The sequence below is a fragment of the Sciurus carolinensis genome, chromosome 1 (genome assembly GCF_902686445.1).
Source record: "Sciurus carolinensis chromosome 1, mSciCar1.2, whole genome shotgun sequence".
NCBI lineage: Eukaryota > Metazoa > Chordata > Mammalia > Rodentia > Sciuridae > Sciurus > Sciurus carolinensis.
This window is the reverse complement of record NC_062213.1, coordinates 166,586,763-166,608,061: the sequence shown is the minus strand read 5'-3', so window position 1 is coordinate 166,608,061 and position 21,299 is coordinate 166,586,763. Positions and strand designations below refer to the sequence as shown.

The following is a 21,299-nucleotide window of genomic DNA, read 5'->3' as shown; positions in this document are numbered from 1 at the left end:
CCTGCTCAGAAGCTCTGGCAGCCAGAGAGGCCCACAGAGCCCGCTCTCCTGCCCTCTGCCCAGCCCTGGACCATGGGAGGCCCTGGCCAGGCCTGCCAGGTTCTAATTCAGGCAGAGCCACCAAGGGCCCTGGGCTATGACATGGGTTTTCTTAAAAAGAGGTCACTTGCCCCTTTTTAAGAAATGGTAGGTGGCAGGAGCCCAAATGTGAATATGGACCCAGGAAGGTAGAAACAGAGAGAGGGTTTAAAAACAAGAGGCAGAAGCCAGGTGCAGTGGCGCATGCCTACAATCCCAGCAGCCGAGGAGGCTGAGGCAGGAGGATTTCAAGTTCAAAGCCAGCCTCAGCAACTTAGTGAGGCCCTAAGCAACTTAGTGAGACCCTGTCTCTAAATAAAAAATAAGAATTAAAAAGAAAAAGGTTGGGGATGTGGCTCTGCAGTTAGGCACTCTGGCTTCAATTCCTGGTACCAAAAACAAAAAACAAAACAAAAAAGAGCCAAGAGAAGCCAATGGAAAGATATGGAAAGATGCAGAAGGGCAAAACAAGAGTCAGGAACAGTGACAATAAAAAGGAAGACCTAAAAAGGAGGAAAACAAGGAAACAGAAATAAGAAGGGACAAAGTCTAAAAAGAAACAAAGGAGACACTAGCACACAAGAGAGAAGGAAAGAAGAGATGGGCAGAAAAGACTTCTTCAAGGGGGGTAGATAGGACCAAAGCCTTGGCTAGCTGGTCCAAAAGACATCAGTTCATCTAGAGGGTACACCGGAGCCTCCCCCAGGAGGACACCCCAGTCCCCAGGCCCTGCGGTCTCTTCATGAGGTGCCTGCCACCTGTGCCCCAGGCATGGGGTACATCGCTGGCCAGGGAATTTCTGAGGCCTTTTCCTCATTTCCTTTCCTCCTCTCCAGTCCCCCCTCCCCGCTGAAATGACTAAGCAAAGAATGATAAACCAGAAACAGCAACCTGGATTTTTTGTCGTCATTGTTCTAAAAACAAACAAGGTCCAAGGCCTCTAAGAAAACAGGCAGCAGGGCCCCAAGAACTGCCAGCAAGTCATTGGTCTTCTCCAAGCCTCAGGGCCTCACCGACAAAATCATCAGGCACCTCCAAGTGCTGGAAACATGAACCCAGCTCTCTGCCTGTGGGCTTGGGTGCACCTGAGCCCACATCACGCAGGCGCATCACCTGAAGTGCAGGGTGGGTTACGCCTGCAAAAAATGAGGGATTTTTTTTAAGTCCTTCCCTTGCCAGTGTCCCTCTGAGCTTCACAGGAGGCCAGGCATGGATTATCATCTTCCTTTTACAGAAGAGAAGACCGAGAGCTCTTATGTAGCACCCCGGTCCCCAAGACTGCAAATCCGGGTCCACGACAGCCTCACTGCCAGCCCCCATCTTCTCCACTGTCCCAGCTGCAGGCAGCGTCAAAACCACGGCTCTCACAAGATTCACAAGAAATACATTTTTTGTCACTGTGCCAGGCTGGTACCCAAGATGGAAACAGAGATGAGTGAAGTGTGGTACTGCTCCTAAGAGATGGGTGCCCAAGGTGACCGCTGCCAGGGTGGGTGAGGAGTGGCAGGAAGATGCCACCCACCCCCAGGTTAAGGTCAATTCTGCCCTAGACGCCCCGGTCCTGCTGCTCACGGGGCGCTCACTGTTAAGAGCAAAGGATGACCCAGGACTGCAAATTACTGCATAATGACAAGTGCTGAGATGAAAATCCAACTGAGTAATAACACAAAGGGACTTGGTATCAAGGAAGGTGACACTGAGAGGTGACACTTCGGCCCTGAGTGTGCCATGGGAAGGGGAGCTAGAAAAGCACACCTGGCAGGGGGACAGGCCTGCAAAGGCCCTACGGAGGGACAAGCTTGCCAGGCTCACAGAACAGAAAGGCCAGCATGGCCCAGGTACAGCAAGCAGGGCAAAGAATGACTCAGGCACAAAGATGAATGCCACATCTGCTCCGTAGGCCAGGGCAGAAGAGAGATTGGGTGGAGGGCATCAGAGCAGGGCTGTGGTACCATTCATATTTTAAGTCACAATTGCACAGGCTGCTGGGTACAGAAAGGAGTTCACAGCTGGGAGACCAACGTGGAGATTCCACAACGACCAGGAGAGAGGAGCTGGGAGTGGCACAGGCCAGGTGGTGGTGGAGATGCAGAACACTACCCAGGGTCAGGACTGAGCCCTGAGGCTGGTCGACACCAGCAAGTCAAGCCACCAGCCAAGGTCAGTGAGAAAGTGCAGCCAGTGCAGGTCGGCAGCCAGGGCAACCGGAGTGGTCCCTGTGGCCCCAAGGACAAGTGAGATGATTTGGGCGACAATGGCTAGGTCTGGCCACATGGGGGCCACGGGGACCCGGACAAGCATGGTCTGTGGACAGGCAAGGGCACAGAAGGGCAGTGAGAAGAGGTTCTGGCATGGCCACTTAAGCTGGCAGCTCCTGGAGCGCACGCATGTGCCGAGGGCAGACCCAGCTGCAGCTGCCGTCACTGCAGAAGCAAAGTCGGAGGGAAAGCAGAGACAGGAGTGAAGACAGCAGGACAGGCTGATCTTGGATAAAGAAGGTGCACCCAGCAAAGAGGTGTGGGGGAGCAGGAATGGAAGCAGCCCCCAAGCTCTGAGCTCCCACATTTAGACTGTCACTCTAGGCGCTGCATGTTTCCTTGACACCACATCAGAGGTGCCATTCAGTTTTAACCAGGGTGGGCAAGGGGCCGGACCATGAGAGTAAGAGAGGGAGATGGGGTCACAAGTATGGGCGCAAGGCTGCAGAAGGGGAAGCGAGGACTCCAAGGTGACAGACAGTGGAAAGTGTGCAGTCAGCAGAGTCAGGTCTTCCTAAGGCCAAAGGCTGGCATCTGCATGCGAGAATAGCCCTCAACCTGGAAGGATGAGACAACCTGTTAACAAATGGAAAACAGGAACACAGGGAATAGGAGAGAGCACCGTGTCATGTCCTCAAAACAATCTCCTCTGAGAGGTACAATAAGATATTGCATCCATAAGCAGAGGTGGAACACAGGAAAAGGAGCCATCAGAGACCAAGAGAGGGCTCTTGCAAACTCAAAATGACTAAAGTAAAAAATCAGATGAAAGATAAGTTCAAAGCAGTTCTCAGAAAAGAGATTTAAAAAAAAAAAATGGTACTGGGGAAAAAAGAAAATTAGAGGATTAAATCAGAAAGCCAGACATGGCAACTACTGGGATTTGCAGAAAAGGACAACAGAGAAATAGTATGGGAAAGAATTTCAAAGAAAAAATGCAATAAAGTGTCTAGAACTAAAGGTTATGAGCCTCCAGAATAAGCAGCTAACGAAGCACCAGTGCAATTAATGGGGGAAAGCCACACCATGGCACACCACTGGAAATTTTCAGAACACCAGAGATGTGCAGAATATCCTAAACCCTTGTAGAAAACAGGTGGGGTGGGTAGGGGAGGGGCCTGCAGCATCTGCACCAAGTATCAAAGTATCCAGAATCAGTGTGTCTCTGGACTACCCCACAGCAATGTGGGAAGCTGGCTGATTCCTAACCCAATCAGTACTGAAGCTAAACAGCCTGAGTTCAAATCCCAGACCTGCCACTTAACTAGCTGTGTGACCATGGCCAAGGTACTTCAGCTCAATAAGTATCAGTTTCTTCATCTGTAAAATGGGCATAACCATAGTCTGCTACATACTTTCAAAGATTATCATAAGGATGAACTGATTCACACAAAGCAATGAGAACAGTGCCTGACACTGTAATAGTAAACATTTAGTGTTTAGCTCTCATTTAAATTACCCAGGCAAAACAGTATCAGGATGAGACCCTGTGAGACACACTTCCTCATTCACCCTTCTTGGAAAACCACTGGAAGATGTGCCCTGGCAGGTTATGGGCTTAAATCAAAGAAAAGAAAACAGCACAAAGGACGTTTGCCTCTGTCCGTTGGTGCCCAGCAGCTGAACACCTTTCCTTTACTGGGAAAACGACTCATCATAAAGGTGAAGCCCTCACTGAGCCCAGTGAGGACACACACACACACACACACACACACACACACCAAAAACAGAGAGGCTGACAATGTGACATCCTTTGACTGGGTTCATGCATCACTCTGTCCTGACCATGCTGTAAACAGTAGGCCCCAGCCCCCTTCCCTGCCTTTATCCTACAGTATAAAAGTTTATATTTAACTTACTTATTTGATTACTATGTCTTCCCCTGTAGAATGTAGGCTTTGTGGGCACAGACATTTTTGTCTGTTTGTTCTCCCCAAATCTAGAAAAGTGCCTAGCTCACAGCAAGGTGTTCAATGAAATTTTGTTAAGTAAAAAAGAAAACAAAACAAACAAACAAAAAAACCCTGCTTTCTCAGCCTCCCTTGCAGCCACAGCATGCAAACACGATGCAGGCTCTGCCCATCAGAGGACTCTGATCATAAGAACGCGACCCAGGGGGAATGCCTCAAACCTGTCCTGGCACAGATCACAGCAGGGACATTGGCTGCAGCCCGGTCCCAGCACTGCATGCTGTGCACTGGGCTGGTGGAGTCTCCATGGGCGGCCCTGCAGTGGCTCTGGGGTAAGGCTCTTGTCTATGTCATTTCCAAGCCCAGCACTCCATCATTAACAAGAAATTCTGAGAACTACCCAGCATCCTTTCAATCTCTCTTCTCCTTCCATCAGCCAGGCTTTGTGAACCATGGTGGGTGAACCAAGATCGCCTGTACAGGACAGCCTTGAAGAACCGTCCCAGGAAGGGGCTGTGCAGACCGAACCGGTTTAGGACCTGGGACTAAGAAAGTCTGATGCATCTGAACATACTTAGGAAAGTATGACCGACAGGTATTTGATGGACTGATGGAATAATTAGAGGAAAATGGTACTAGACTCAAGCAACAGGAGGTCAAATTTAACCTCAGGAAAACAAAAGGTTGTGCCAAAAAACAAACATTCCTAAGGCATGTGATTTGACATATGTGCTCTCCCAAATGTACCTGCTACACTGAGAAAGTGAAGTCCAGAGGTTGCTAGAGAAACAACTGTGTCATTACCCAGCATCCCGCACTCCCCCCACACCCCATATCCCTTTCAAAACTCCATCTACATACTTGTTCCCTGTCCCCACCCCTATGGGGGTCACTGAAGTTTGGAAGTTCCCTTCACTCTTCGGATCACTCTTAGATCAAAAAATATCTTTTAGTCCCAAGAACTCTTAGCCCCAAGAACCGTCTCCATTTAGTAATCAAGATGTCCCATCCAGATTAATAATCCCAACTCCAAGCCTCCTTCACAGGCCACCTCTTCCCCTCACCTGGCTGGGCCTGCCTAGGCTGGGTTGGGGCAGCAGGATAGAGGCAAAGCCAGGTGCCATGGGGCTCTCTGGGGCATGCCAGAGGCAGACCCCTTCCACGCCCACTGCGTCCCGTGGGACCCCTGCAGTCTCTAACCTCTGCCTGGCAAGAGGTCCTCTTGGGCTAGGCTGGCCTGAGAATGACCACCAGGCAGGTTCCTGACACACCTTGCCATGACATGGGTAGAGCCACATGATAGTGCATGCCCACCCACTCTGACACCTGGCAGGGACCCAACCACAGCCTTTATTATCTCCACAAGCAATCCACCAGCAGTCCCTCCAGGCTGTGCCCTGCTCGCTGCGTGGTCCCCTTTGAGTTCAGGCTCTCAAGCTACGTGAGGAGGAACAGCGCCCTCCTCACCATCTGGCACAGGGAAGAACATATCACGGTGCCTCAACAACCCTCCAAAGAAAGCTGGCTGGGCAAGGACCTCAAACCCAGAGTCTAGGTTAGGCACCTGAGGTCCTGCCTCAGAACCAGCCAAAGCCTCAGTCACATCCACTAACTCAGTGCTCAGCCAGAACCCAGAGAGCACAAGTCCCACCTCAGCTGCCCACACATCACTCAGGTCCCACCTGGACCCTGGTTTGACCACAGAACTGTGATGCATCAAGTGGGGCATGCAGATGGGAGACTGGGCAAAAGGGGCCTTGAAGAGAACAAAATCCGCACCTATCACAGTAGGAAGCCACCAGACAATAAAGGCAATCACCGACACAGTAGCAGAAATCCTTACAGAGGCCTATTCCTCACCCCCCACCAAGCCCCAGCTGTGAAGCCTTGGACAAGCTACTTTTCCCCTCTGGTCTGGGTTGTGGGGGGCATTGTTTGATACTGGGGATTGAACCCAGGGGTACTGAACCACTGAACCACATCCCCAGCCCTTTTCATTTTTATTTTTATTTTTATTTTGAGACAGGGTCACACTAGGTTGCTTAAGACCTCGCTGTCTGGTCTTGAACTTGCGATCCTCCTGCCTCAGCCTCCCAAGTCACTGGGATCACAGGGATGCACCACCGCACCAGGCTCTGGTCTGTTTCTTCATCTACAAATCAGAGAAAAGAACAGTAACTCCTTCCCAGGGCTGCTGGCAGGACAAAAGGGACTGTGTCTGTGATGGGCAGACAGCGGTGACTGTGCCAGCCAGGGCATCACGAGAGGGTTCGCTAGGACTGGTTTTATTTTTGTAACTGAGATGAGTGGGAGAAAAGGCTAAAAAACAACAACAACCCTAACCCTAACCCGAGGCAGGACAGCGTGTCACAAAAGTGCACATGACAGGTGCCCCCTGGAGGTGGGCAGCTCCACAGGTCAGGAGGGCAGGGGTACAGAGCTCTCTTGAAAGCCCTACTGCATCAGGTTATTTAAAAAGCTAGGTTTAGCCTTATTTTGCCAAAAGTAAACATTTATTTTTAGAACGTTAATAAAATAAGTTACCACAAATAGCAATAACAATAAACAATGGGGCTTGCTGAGAGGCAGAAAGAGAAGCAATGAAGTAAACGACAAAGGAAAATCTTGGCACGCTGAGTACATAAAAAATTTTCAGTTTTTATTTCAAAATCATCATAAAAACTTGTTTAAGCAGCAGACTCATAAAAATATTAGCAATGAACACGATGAACAAAGCATTAACCTTCTTGATGAGAGCACTTCAAAGGATGTCAATTTTTAACTTTTATCAGTAGAATATTCAGACCCCAATTACAAACACCAATTTGCAGACAGATAGGAACTGTCAATCAATACACAATATAGGTTCCACCACTCAAATAATCAAATGAATGCAAAATGAAATGGTGACCAGATGTCACCGCTACCTTCAAATCAGGACAGGAATTTTGAAACTGTGGTGAAGATGCAGATTAGCACGTCCTCCAAGGAGGCACTGACTGTAGTTGGGCAAATTAGTGCAACCTGGTGAAGGGCTATGTAGTGAGGCGTATTAAGCGGTACTACCCCTTGGCCTAGGAGTTTTCACTCTGGGAAATAATCAGAGACACAAATGAAGGTTGCTACAGAAAAATAGTCACTGCAGCGTTAACTCTCCTAGGGGAAAGGCTGAAAACTTATAAGCATTATGCATATCCAAATAATACATATACATACTTGTTCGTATGCACATAAACTACCTCTGTGAGACCAGATGAAACCTCTGGCATCACTAGTTTGGGGGTGGGAAGAGAAGAGGTAGGTGAAGGGCTGGGTATATAGCTCAGTTGGTAGAGTGCATGCCTCACACACACAAGGCCCTGGGTTCAATCAAAAAAAAAAAAAAAAAGAAGAAGAAGAAGAGGTAGGTGAGCTCTAAGTACTCTTTTTGGAACTTCCAAATTTGGAACCATTTTAATGTATGACCTACTCAAACTAATTTAAAAATTCAACAAAATCGAATCTATTTTTGGATGTTTATGAAGAATTTTAATGACATGGGAAAGTTTCATTATGTTAGAATGTTAAATGTAGAAATAAATACATGACTATGTTTTGGAATGATCTCAATGATAATAAAAATATATTAATATACAGTTAAATGACAGAAGAAAAACTGAAAAGAAATGTACCAAACTGTAAATAAAAGGAGTGAGAGTATAAGTATTATTTCCATCTTCCTATGTTTCTATAGTTTGCAGATTTTCTGTAAGTATGTAGTACTTACATAAGTGGAAAAATAAAGATTAATACATTAAAGTATCTTCAAAGGGTCAGCCATCTCCCAAAGAAGGATTAGAAGAAAGACTAAGTACTTTGTTAGAAGTCAGGGGTAAAAGAATAGCCCCAGGTTCCTATCTAAATTGCTGCATGGGGCACAGCCAGCCTGTTTCCAGGCAGAGATGGGTTTCCAAGAACTAGCCACATGCCCTGGGTTGCTTCCCTAAGACCAGAAAAGCCCACCCACCAGGACCTGGCCACTCAAGGCCACCTCTCAACAAGTCTGTTCTGACCTCTTGTCAGTACTGTCCTGTGAACCCTGAGACCCCAAGACTCAGGTCTGCTTCCCCAACAGGAGCCAAACCTGGTAACCAGCATGCTGGTCCCATCTCAAAGCTGGTACATCCACCTGCCTGCCCTTTCCCCTGGAGGCTCCCCAAGGCAGAGCCAAGGACACAGAGCCTAGCAGATGAGAGGCTGTTGGGAAATGTGTAATGAACAAATGAACAGGTTAAAGAATGGTATCCAGACTAGAACTTCCTGTGATGATGAGAATGTTCTACATTTGCCCAATAATGGTAGCCACTAGCCACATGTGTCTACTGAGCACTGGAAATGCAGTTAGTAAAACTAAAAAGACTGGATTTTTCATTTAACTGTAATTAATTTAAATAACCATAAGTGTTCATATGGAAGAACACTTACACATCAAGTGTGGTTATAAAGTTAAACAAGATGATGTGTTTAAAAAAAAAAAAAAAGACTGACCCAGTGTCTGGCAGTGCTCAGTAAATAGTGATTATAGCATAATGAAAATGATAAGGGAAGGACGAGGATGAGGGTGTACAATGGTCCCAGGGCCCCCTACTTGAGTGGCCAATACAATGGGAACTCCCTTGACTCCACGTCTCCCTTGCAAACAGCTCCTCTGTATTCTGAGTGTACAGCAACCACAAACACCGAGAGGAGCTTAACCAGCAGAAACTGGCAACTGATGCAAGAAAAGGGCCGGTCAAGGCAGCCCCCCACCCTGACCAGACTAACCTGAGTGAGGACCACCACCAGTGTCCTGCAGAGGGCTGCTCTATGAACCGGATTTCCCGCCTGTCTTCAGAGGCCCCAGCAGCTGGCCCTCTCCTACCCTGACCTCACTGATTCTCAGAAGAGCCTCAAGAGGGGAGACGGCAAAAATTTCCATTTTATAACTCCACAAACCAAAGCCCGGTGAGATCGTCTGAGGTCACCAGGCTGAGACTGGCTGGAAGGCAGGAGTCTGCCTAGGACAGAACACCAAGTGAAACGGTGGTGATGCTGCACAGAGGTGGGCTGGGGACCAGGTCGGTCTGGGAGGGACCTTGAGAATGCCCGATCACTGTCTACCTGCCTTCCAGGCTCCAAGCTCTGTGAAGGTGAGGGCTTGGTTCATCCACCACAGGGTCCCAGGCTGAACCCCAAACCTGAACAGGCATTCAATAAATAGCAATGAACCAACCAATCACCCAGCAAACACAGGTAGAGCACTTCCAGTTTCCAGGATACCTTGACACACTCCATCACATGTGCCCCGACAGCTGGCCAAGCAGTGACCCTTCTCCCCACTTAACAACTGGGGAAGAAAGTCTTAGAAATCCAGGCCCTCTGGGCTGCTGTACTGAAAATCTGCTTGGGAACTTTCCAGGAAGCCCCACCTCCATCCACTGGAGAGGGACAGATCTACCCCACTGGGGCCCAGCACTCAGCAAGTCAGAGAGGCACTCATCACAGACCCTACTTCCCAGGAGCCCAGCATCCCTGGGGGAGGAACACATGAGCCACGCCTGACTTGGGACGTAGGCAGTGAGAAGATGAAGGAGGATGAGGTTGACAAAGGAGGACGAGGTTGGAGGAGGCCAGATCAGACCCAAGGCAGCAGGACCCGGAAGGTGGCAAGGAGTGGGAAAGGCCAGGTGGGCCTGTAGCTACCACCTGCCAGCTCCAAAACTTGGGGCAGGTCATTTAACCTCTCTGGGCCTCAGTTTTCCTCATCTCTAAAATGAGAATCATGATACCCACCTCACAAGAAGTGAATGGGGGAAGAATTAAATGGCTTCACGGGATATCTACACCAGCAGGGATCAATAGGCAGAAGCCACAGCAGTACTGCGGAGGCAGGCACACATGGAGATATGGGGAGCAGAGGGGAATAGCACCTTAAATTGGGGAGGAAGGTGGCTGGGGTAGTGGCTCAGTGGTAGAGCACTTGCCTAGCCCATGTGAGGCACTGGGTTTGATCCTCAGTACCACATAAAAATAAATAAATAAAAGTACTGTGTCCATCTATAATAAAAATATTTTTTTAAAAATTGGGGAGGAAAAATCTAGGTAATTCAAAGGGATGGTCGAGTACAATGGCAACTTCCAACCCAACAAACCAGGGCAGGTGGAGGGGTCTGTGCCTTTAGATCCACCTCATAGACAGCCCCATACCCATCCTATTGGACACCAGAGTCACCACCAGTTACCTGAGCTTATTGGGTTGACCCAGGGCCAGGACCTGTAAGTGAGTCTTCACCCACTCCACAAAGGGCCATAATTCCTAACCTTCCCCCAGCTCAGAGTGAAGTCAAGAAACCAATCAGATCTATGTCCTCCACACCTCAGTCTGATTCCAAGTTCTTATTCTTTCAATTATACCAAAAAAGAAAAAGTAAGGGGATAGGGTAATACAGTGCAGAGAAAAGACAGCAGCAGATAAGAGCCAACCTAGACCTAGTCCCAGCTCCATCTTCAGAGAGACCAACAACCAACTCCCTTCTGTGACCTACCTGCTGTGCACCAGCCCCTGAGCCACGTGCTCTGCAGACTTTTTATCTCAATCCCCAAACCCCATGTCAACACTCTAAGGAATTATCTCCACTTTACAGGCAAGGAAGGAGGCTCAGATTCAGTGAATTTACCCAAGGTCTAGCCAGTGGTACAGTCAGGATCTGCACCCAGACCTGAAACCAAAAGCCCCATGGCCACCTTTGTACAAGTAACATGGCCTCTCCGAACCTTATGGGACTTGGATAAACCATATGATTTGGAAAATCTTTCCAGTTTAAAAGCCCACAATGGTGCTCAGAAAGGGGTAAGAAGAACAATACAATCCCCCAGGAACTCCACGTAATCCCATCCCAGGTGGGGATAAAGAGAAGCATCGACAGGCTCCCAGCTCTCAGACCAACTCTGAGTCTGGTCAACTAGTGGCCAATCCACAAACCAAGCTGTAACTTCAGGGAAGATCTTTAAAGTATGTACCAAGAACATTCTGTAGCACAAATCCATGTCTCTGCAGATGTGTGTAGGTGCTGCTACAGTTGAGCAAATACAAATCTGTTTAAAAGAGCTCTTAAAATTAGTAGCTACCTACACCTCAACAGGTATCTTCTCCATCAATGGGCATTAAAAGTATAACTGTTGTCACGAGGCCAGAGGGAAAATTTCTGTCCTCGTATTTAAAAAGCTCAGATACCTCTGCTATCTGAGATGGAAAGTAACAGAAAGGCTTTAAGAAAGAAATTCTGAGGAGTCAAGGTCTGGGATTGTGGCTCTCCATCTGCCCCTGTACCCCCACCTCTCCAAGCCACCCCGATGTCTGAAATCAACCATTTAAAGGCCCCTAAGAAGAGCCTACCCAGCAAGAAGCTCTAGTGCGGAGATATTCTCACAAAGAGTACTACGTAAGTACAAATGACTGTTTGATCAATCATTTGGCCTCAGCGTGGGATTTGGTTAGAATTAAAGCCATCTGGCTTGTTGGGGGGGAGTTGGGGGGAGGAGACAAGCAGGCGGGAAAATGACCCACCCCCCTCCCCCAAAAAGCATTGTTAAAATTTAAAGGGGGGGGGGCGGGGGGCAGTAAAGTCCCTGCTGTTATTTCAGTCTAAGCCACTTAATCCTTCAGCACGTAAAGCAACTTATTTTATGACCTTTTCCCTTTAAAAAGTAAATCAGAAGACACTGCCTTGAATTCAGATATCTCTGAAACACACTACTCATCCCTCCCAGTGAAATATCCTGTTTCATAAACCTTCTTCGAGATACTTGAAACTGCAGATCACTAAATGCCTAGCTTTAGGCATCTGACATTCCAGAGAATTAATATTTAAACTTATTATAGGAAAAAAGAATTGAGTTTGGTTGAAGCATGAAATATTTAATAGTGTCTCCAAATTAGAAACCCTATTTTGTTTCGCGCTGGAAATGCCAACGTTATTACCTGGGCTTTGCACTCAAATGAGATAAAATGTGCAGTCGGTCTTGGGATGAAACACACAATTACAGCCGTTTTCTCCAGAGAGGCGGGTGAGACACAGGGTTGGGGAGTGGAAGCGATTGAGTTTCATTTTTACGATACACTTAAAATTATATTATCATCCTCTGCCTTGAGGGTTAGACTTGAGAGAGCTGAAGCTACCTAACCACCAAAAACTGTGGCAAAATCGGTGAATCCACAGAGGCCTGGGCTGGGCTCTTTAAGCCTCCTTCATCTTGCTAAGGGCCCACTGCTGGGTGAAACCCGGTAACTTTCTCGGCTCGCTGGGACAAAAGTATTAAGTGGTTTGGGATAAAAATTAAGCTTCAATTGACACAGTGGATCCTGGCAGCCTCTGCCGGCACGTGTAATTTATTTACAGGGTTGGAAAGTCGGCAAAATACATCATCAACTCTTATACAAACTTCTACTAGGTATTAAATACCCAACGCTCAGAGAAGTAATTCATATAGTCCAGCAGCGTTCCAAAATAAACCCAATCTCCAGGCCTCTGGAGAGCTTAAAGCAGCAAATGGGATCTGTCTTTTTCAAGTCAGGTTTACGGTCCTCCCTGGCTTCTCGCGAAAGCCTTATTTTCCAGCAAACCTGTTATTTAAAAACAAAAGCAACGACATCTAACAGAGTCATCTGGCTGCTAAAGACACAGATAGGAAAACTGGGGCCACATCACAACCAGGGCCATCTCTAATCCTTCTCCACCCGCTCCCTTTCAGATCCAGGGTCTCCACAAAGAGGCCAAAAGCCTGGACCAGAAGCCTCTGGCCGTATCGTTTTTGGAATGAGTGTGACTTCTTGAGGGAGAACTCACTGGAATACATCTCAGGAACGCGCGTGTGAGGCCACGGACGCAACCTGGCAGCAGGACCTTTGCCTTCCGCAGGGTGTTCGGCCTGTTCATCATTTAACACAAAAGACCCATTTCCCCACAAGCTCTCAAGTTCAACGGGATCCCTGGCCTGTTCTCCTCCGGAGTCCTTCCTCATGTCACCAAGTGCTTAAAAAGAAATAATTGTTTAATAGCTCCCTGAGCCACCACGCTCGGAGATGCGTGTGTTCTATAACCAGGAATGCTGGGGACGAGCGGGAATTCTCATCTCAAAGATGTCCTCGGAAGCAGCAGAAGGGAGACCACACCAGGGCCTCGGCACAGGCGCAGCAGATGGGCTATCAGCCATAATAACCAGTGCGCAGGGTGTGCCGCTGCTTCTGAAAGGGGGACTCCATGGCCCCAGGGAGCCCTCACCATACCCCGGCTTCCTGAGGACCCGAAGCACAATTGGGAACCATTCTCCTCCCCCATGGCTGTGGCAAGGCTGGGGACAGTGCCCTAAAGGAGCATCCTGCCCTTGAAATCACACCTCAGCCCATTAGTGGAGTTTCAGAAAGGAGTCTTCCAGGGGGCCTCCTGTTCCCTTCCCCCCAGGCTAGGGGCGCGTTCAGCACGCCACAGCCACGGCCACAGCTACACTGCATGGATTTGAGGAGCAGTGTGCTTTGGGGAAAGTATTGCCCTTGCTTTCAGGCAGACCTTGAGTTTAAAACTCCCAGCTCCACTACTTACTGCCTAAACTACTTTGGACAAATCACCTCACTTTCACAACCTGTAAATGACAGCAATGTCTCCACTCCACTAGGGCTGCTGGACATAATGAAATGTGATCACAGTTACAATGTGTCTGGCCTGGCACACAGTAGGTAGGTGCTCAATAAAGGTCAGCAGACCTCCCTCCTCTGTTCCTTCTGTGCTCACCTTCAGCAGCCACGCCTCCCCAGGACAGATCGAGTCCAAAACCTGGCCTGAGACAAAGGCAGTCTCATTCTACACCCAGGATCCTTCCCAAACCTCCCAGCTCAGTTGGTGTGGAATCCCACAGTACCAGAGCAGGAAGGGCTATGGATCATCCAATCAAACTGCTCCCCATTTTACAGATGGGGAAATCGAGGTTCAAAGGGAAGGGCAATGCCCACGTGCATCGAAGCTACACAATGGCACATGTGTGTGCTCCAGGCTGGCCCAACCATAACCACCAAATAAATTCAGGCCATACAGGAAATGCATTATTCAGTTAACGGGCTGAAGGGCTCCTCTCGGTGCATCTGACTCAAACGCTGACTTTTAAAAACACAGCTCGTAATGCTAACACAATCCACTCGATCCGCCGGAACCCTTCTAAAGGAATAACCCTTTGGAGTTTAAGGGGAAGACAGAAAAGAAGAAAACAGATGCTTTCGGTGACTTTCAACTGTAAGACCACTGGGTTAAGGCTGTATTCTCTCCACCCCCACCCCAACCCAGCCTGTTTTCTTTCAGTTTCTTATAAATAAGGCTTTGGGAGACCAAAGCAGCCACAAAACTCTTCCCCGCTCTATTCTGCTTTCCTCAGTAACTCAGCTGTCAGTCCCTGGACTTTGCCTCCAATGCTGAAAGCATTTTTTTTTTTATTGTAAACTATTAATTTGGGCAGCAGTTGTTGATAAACAAGAAGTCCATTTTTAAACTGCTAGAATCATTAGCACTGTGAAAACGAACACCACAAATATTTCAGGAGTCTGATCGTTTTCCTAGCCTACTATTACAGTTTGTTTTTTGTATAATGCAGTCGAATTTTTCAAAGCTCAGTGAAGTTTGTTTCATTTCTTCTTTTCCCTTAAACTGTCTCCATTTCTTTAAACACAAAAATAAACTACCCCCTACCAAAAGAAACAATTCAACTCTCTAGGTCCAAACTAACTGCAACTAAAATCTGTATTAGGAAAAAAAAAAAAAAAAAGTTAGAAACCACACACGATAATTTAACTTTGACTATAACCATACATGTAAGGTGAGGTTACTGAAGTACCACCATGTCAGTTTCAAAACAGGGAATTCTCTCCCAAGAAAACTGAGAGAAGGAAGAGAAATTATCTTCTTGATGCAAAAGCCATAGTTAGTGATAGCCACTGGGTAGCTTCCAAAAAAAGTTTATTTGTTTATTGTTGTTGTTTCTAATCCTACCCAAAAAAGGATTGAAAAATGTTTCCAAACTTTAGTCTCTCCTCTCTTCTAGGATGCTGGCCAAACTCCACAAAATAAAACCGAAGAAAATGATGATAATTATGCAACATTCAGAACAAAGAACATAAGAGTATATTTTTTAAATGATTCATTGTGCACTTATGCCTATAATGGGATTTTAACGCACTGTAAAAATAAGTGTGCTGGCTAACTTGGCTTCTCACGCAAATGAAACGCAGGGAGATGAATAACTCTGAGATGGGGTGGGTTTTTTGGTTTGTTGTAACCCCCTCCCCAGAAGTGTGAAGAAAAACCACAGCATACAGAGAAATTTGCACAGACACAGCAACCCAGCTTCTACACCCAGGAGGGTCCCAGGACCATGGCCAGCTGAGCGCCACAGGTAAACGACCAACCGACCGAGAAACGGGGCCCAAATGAAGTCACGATCTCGTGTGATGGTTCCCTTTCCATTTTGCCCGCCAAGTCTCAGCAGCTTCTAGAGAGCTGGGGAGGCAGGAAGGGAAGAGAAATTCTAGCCGCACAAGATTCTTAGGGAATCTTGGGGAATTATATTTCCGCTACATGTCTATAAAAGATTTGTCGGATACATAACTCTCAGGACTGTAGACGCAACATGCTCCTATCTCATTTGTATACCCACACACATACTTGTTTCTCTTTGTCTTACTGAGCCTGACATTTGGCCAGCAGGTTTTTCTCCCCCGTATTTGAAACCTCAAGCCCCGAAAAAATTTGGATCTGATTATTTCCGGATCACAGGACCAGCACTTTAAAATGGATGAAATGCAAGCAAATTGCCCACCAGAGCCAGAGGGGGGAAATGCTTTAAAAATAACTCATACCTTTCTATTACGGATGGCGCTGGTCTCTCCAAACCTCCCCAGCACATCACACTGGCTTCTTGCTCAGATGAAGAAACTCAACCAGGTTGTGACAACGAAACCATAATGTCCCACCGCCACCAGCCCCTGATGTCTATACACACAACCTACAACTGCCTTCCTCCTCTCTTTCTTTCTTTTCAGAGATTTATTTATTTAGTTATTTAGTTATTTATTTGCTACAAGGTTGAGTACTTCCTGGCATTTACAGCCATGTCCCAGCAGCTGTTTTTACTAATGGCAGAGTTCATGTTCACAGTGATCATCAATCCCCTTTTTCCTTGGATGTATCCAGTCTCTGTACGTAGTGGAAAGGGTCCAGGGAGTTGCTGTGAATTAAATGGTGACCTCATTATCTGATGTGGACACATGGAATCATCTGGTAAACTACATGGCAGACAGACGAGTTACCAATTTCCAAAACTTCAAGACGAAGAAATACCAAAAGCAAAATGTTTTAAATTCTCTGGGAATGTTCACGAGGCCGTGGTTACATATATCAGCTCTTAGCCGACAGCACACACATGCAGAAGGTATAAGCTATGGAACCAGAATCCACTATCTGGAGCTGAAAGCCTCCAAAACTGCCACTTACTGTCCGTAGATATGATCAAATCTCTGAGCCTTCATGTGTTCATCTATAAAATGGAGTCACGTCAACAAGAGCCAGTATCTCCCTGCACTTTACAGACACAAAGCACTTCTACATCTATTCCCTCGGAAGGGCCTGCAAAGTAGGCAGAGCCAGATGAGGGAATGTGTGGAAACACTCTGACAACTGTAAAGCACTGTGCACAGAGAATAAGCATCATCAGCCATCGCCACAAAGCTGTCCACCCGTGGAAAGCCCAGATGTTTACCTTCTTTCCTCGTCAGGACTTATAAAAGCAGTGTCTGGTGTTTAATAATAAGAAAGAAAAACGCAGCATCTGGCAATTTGGCCTTCCCAGCTGTTTGGAATCTGGATAAGCGGGACTCTGCCATAAACAGATCGTGATTCTTATTGTAAATGATGACAATGTTAGTCCATGACGTCGCGCCATGCCCAGTGCCTCCCGGTTCAGATCTGGAAACACACAGGACCCAACAAGTATGGATATATTGCTGAATTCTAGAACTCACTCTCTTCCTCTGCTTAGGGTCTGTCCTGAGCAGAAGACAGAGCATCTGAAACCTCATCCCTGACCACAGAGTATGGTCTTCTCTCCGGTCACTGGGTAGCAGTGGTCACAGAAGACTCATGGACCAGGGTTAGGACCCTTCACATTCAACATTTTCAAAATCAAGTCATTCTCCCTCCTTGCTGTACCCCCTTTACCTAAAATATCACTGTCTCCAGCATGCACAAATTAATAAAAGTGACCTCTTCTACCATTTTAGTATATAAAGCAGTCTTATGACCCTTGCTTTATTTATTCCATGAGGTGGGCATTATTACCTCTCCAGCAAATGAGAAACCAGAAATTGAGAACATTAAATGCCTTACACTAGTAATTTTAAAAATAACCAGGCATCAAAGATGGTTCTTTCATATTCAAGTTTCAGTGTAAATTCACCATAAATGAGGGAACCTAAGGCTCAGAGGAGTGAAATAACATCCCCCAGCATCCCACCGAGCATAGGTGGCGGGGTCTTATCATTTCCAGCACAGCTAATAAATATGTTTGAATTGGTATTTCTGTCTGTTTCCAATAAGCCTGAGAGCTTGGAGCTCGGCACCTCGCTTTCAAAGGGTTATGTGGTCTGGTGACTATTTTGGTGGGGGTGACACAGCAAGAAGTTGCCCCTTCCTTAATGGCATGTCTAAGAGGGCTGCTGAAAACTCCCTGGGGAAGCTGATTTTCTCTCAGGTCACCTGGCTTGACTCTGAGGAACATGCCTATAGCGATACAGAGACCAGGTCGGAACCTCTCATAGTCCCTGTCCTGAGGCTTCCCTTCTTCCCAGGCGGGATGATGCAAAAGCCCCTGACCTGCCGGGTGGCCTTCTACATACCAGACACTTTCCCACCCGCAGACCTCAGTTTCCTCATCTTTCAAATGTGTGTAAAATCCCATCCCATCAACCTCACCAGGAGGCTGTGAAGAAAAGTAGTTTAGAATTCTCTCAGAGAAAAAGTTACCACAGAGTCCAATTTAAGGTACAAAGCAAGGGGCTCTTTCTCCTATCCCTTTATCCTCCTCTGCCCTTTCCAATGAAATGTGCCTTATTTTAGACATGGGCAAAAATAATTGGGGTTTGGAGGACTACAAGTAGAAAGATCGTAGGCAAAGCTTTCAATGAAAGGTCTCTAACCACAGCGTGGAATAAAGGTTATGTCTGGGACAGGCATTCACTAAGGCTTCAGAGAACTCGACCTGCAGATGACAGCCATGATTTTTTTAAACACAGATCATTGCAAGAGGGTATGTGTGGAAGGGCGGATGGTGTGTGGAGCAGGGCAAGTCAGGGACGCACAGCAGTAAACATAACTGGTCTTTCTACACAGCACTCCTTTCTGCCTGATAAAAGAGACTTCTTATGTGTATTTCAGCAATAATACTGGCTAGGCATTTTTTCCATATCTATCCTAAACCATGATATTTATCTCCAGGAGAAGAGACTGGCACTTAAGACAAGAAGACAAGAAAAAGCTCTTGTGTACAAAGTCAGGTGTTTTCTTTAAAAAAAGTAAAACCACTGTATGTTTATTTCATTTGACTAGGCCCCAAACTGGGAAGCCAGTCAGCCTACCTATTCTAAGGAGCTGGACCCATGCTGAGGAAGGGATGCCCACAGCCATAAAACACAATTATCGTCTTCCTTAAAAATCACCTGGAAAGAGAATGAAACAGTCCCAAGTGCTGATATAATCAAACCCCAGTTTCTCCCAAAGGAGAAAAAAAGGGGGAGGATGGGCACAGCAACTTAACAATTTCTCCAATTTCTGGTTAATTATCTGTCAGCATGAAGCCTATAAATAATGGCTCAATAATTAACTATGACGAGATGAACGTGTTTGTGAGAATAGCAAAGGCATCCCTGACTGGAGCCATAACCTGTATGGGGCCTGCCTTCTATTCACCAGCTTCAGTGGTTGTAGAGGGCACTGAAAAGTGACTTCTGGCCAAGAGGACCCTTCTGGAGCACCAAGTACAGAAAAGATATTTTTAAGTCAAGACCTGGCCCAGGCTGGATTATAGATTCAGAAATTTTCCATCAGGAATCTAAAAATCATCTGGCATAACAAATTCCTCACTTGACAGATGGGGAAACTGAGGTCCCAAGAGGGGAGGGGGATCCTGCTGAAGGCCTCTGGTTTTTGTTATTGAAGGCAATTGGAACACTTCAAAGTATACTTTCTGCCACTCAAACAAATACCAGTTACAGGAGTTCTTACTCCCACTAACATATAATAAAATTTTGACATTTCACATAACCTTTATCAGAAACATACAGAAGCAAAACTATGTAATCTGAACTCTCATTACACATTTCCCCCAAAAGTGCTTACTGGATTTAAATTAGATGCTTCCTAAAGCAAGCATCCTTTCAAGACTGTCAAGCTAGTTCCAAAGAACAAAAGAGAAACTGAGGAACTCGGGAGAAAGTGCCGCCAGGTTCTCCAGAGAATCCCTCCAAAGGAGTCTCTCACACCCGCGGCCAGGCACATTGGCAGGTTCCGACTCACCCTTCCCAGCTGCGGTGGCCTTGGACGAGCTGTAGTCTCGGGGACTCCGGGGCCTGAGGAGGTCGTGGGTGCGCTGGGGTGGCACAGGCGGCCGAGGTAACAGGTCCCGCGGGCCTCCATCACCGCAGCCACCACTACTCATCGTGACCCTGAAGGCCATGTGCGCGCCGAGGGCAGCGGGCCCGCGGCCTGGGCCGGGCACACCGGGGGCCTCCTTGGGCCTCTTGTCCGAAAGTGCCTCTGCCACCTCGCAATGCATGGCTCCGGGACGTGGCGCACGGCTGGTGGTCGCCCAGGCTCCTGAGGTAAGGAGATAGCACAGGCGCATTAGAATGAGGGAGGCAGATTCTTCTCTTGCTGGGCCCCTTTTTGGGCAGTTCACTGCCCCCACGGTTCAGATCTCTTCTCTAAAATAGGTTAGCGCCACCACACCTACCTCAACCCTAACTCACCTGATGCCAGGCACAAGCCTCTTAGTCCGCGCAGCAGGGGCTCTCACGATCCCAAACTTGGGGACCGCCACAGTCATCCGCGAATTCCTGTGGAGCCCCCTGGGCCCTCCCGCCCAAATCTGTCTCCACCGAGACCAGCCCTCTTTGAACGAATGGTGAAACTGAGGCCTGAAGCGGAGGGCGCCTGTCCGGAGTCCTCTAGAGGGACAGGGAGCCAGCGGCGTCAGGATTCACACAGCAGGGATATGGCGAAGCCGCGGAGACCGCTACGGGTGTTCAATGGCTGCGCACCTCCAGGGCTCTGCGGCGCCGAACTGAGCGTAGAAGCCGCGGACCGCGCACTTACGGGTCCTGGGCGCAGATCCTCTGAGACTCACTGGTGATTCCCCCAAATCCAGAAAACCGGAGTCCGACGATGGGAGGTCATCCGCGCTGCGCGAATTTCTCGCGCGCACCCCGGGTCACGCACAATCCTACGCGCACTTAGAAAACAAGCCCACCGCGCGCGCAAACCGGCACCGAGTCAGTAACGCCGGTGAAGGTTGGCTCCCACGCACACCGCACGCCCCAGTCAGTGCGCACTCGGGGACGCGATGTGCCACACAAGCTCATTCACCAGCTCAGATACTGCAACGCTAACAGCTACATAGTCTCACGCTCTCGACACGCGCGCGCACCCTAGAACTCCTCGCCGGAGCCTCGGTCCTCCCATGATCCCTCCCGGAGAGAGGGCCCGGACCCCCAAACTCTCCCCTCGGCGCTCCCCACGCCATCCTAAAGCTCCCGGACTTTGGGCACCACTGGTACTCCAGCCTCGGATCTCGGGCCCTGGCGCCCGCCCTTTCCCCAGGCCGCGGGCCGCGCCCCTTCTCACCTCGCAGCGGCCGCTGAAGCTCGCGGGACGCACGGCTCGGCGCGCCTCCTCTGGCGCCGCAGCCCCCGCCGCCGCCGCAGCCGCCGCCGCCGCCGCGTCCA

General features: G+C 48.2%; 1 protein-coding gene across 3 annotated transcripts in view; it reads right to left on the bottom strand.

Moving 5' to 3' along the window:
* The window catches only part of Glis1 (GLIS family zinc finger 1), a 200,072-nt gene extending 178,820 nt beyond the window's left edge, over positions 1-21,252 (bottom strand). For 2 of the 3 annotated variants that reach the window (XM_047563330.1, XM_047563347.1), the window contains exons 1-2: positions 20,325-20,422; positions 19,873-20,172 (exon numbers count right to left, since the gene is read on the bottom strand). In XM_047563330.1, the coding sequence (XP_047419286.1) occupies positions 19,873-20,131 (259 nt within the window). In that variant the 5' untranslated portion in view covers positions 20,132-20,172; positions 20,325-20,422. Of the gene's footprint in view, positions 1-19,872; positions 20,173-20,324; positions 20,423-21,198 lie in introns of those variants that run through there. The other variant, XM_047563339.1, reaches the window with a different exon arrangement.
* Between the last annotated feature and the right edge of the window lie 47 nt (positions 21,253-21,299).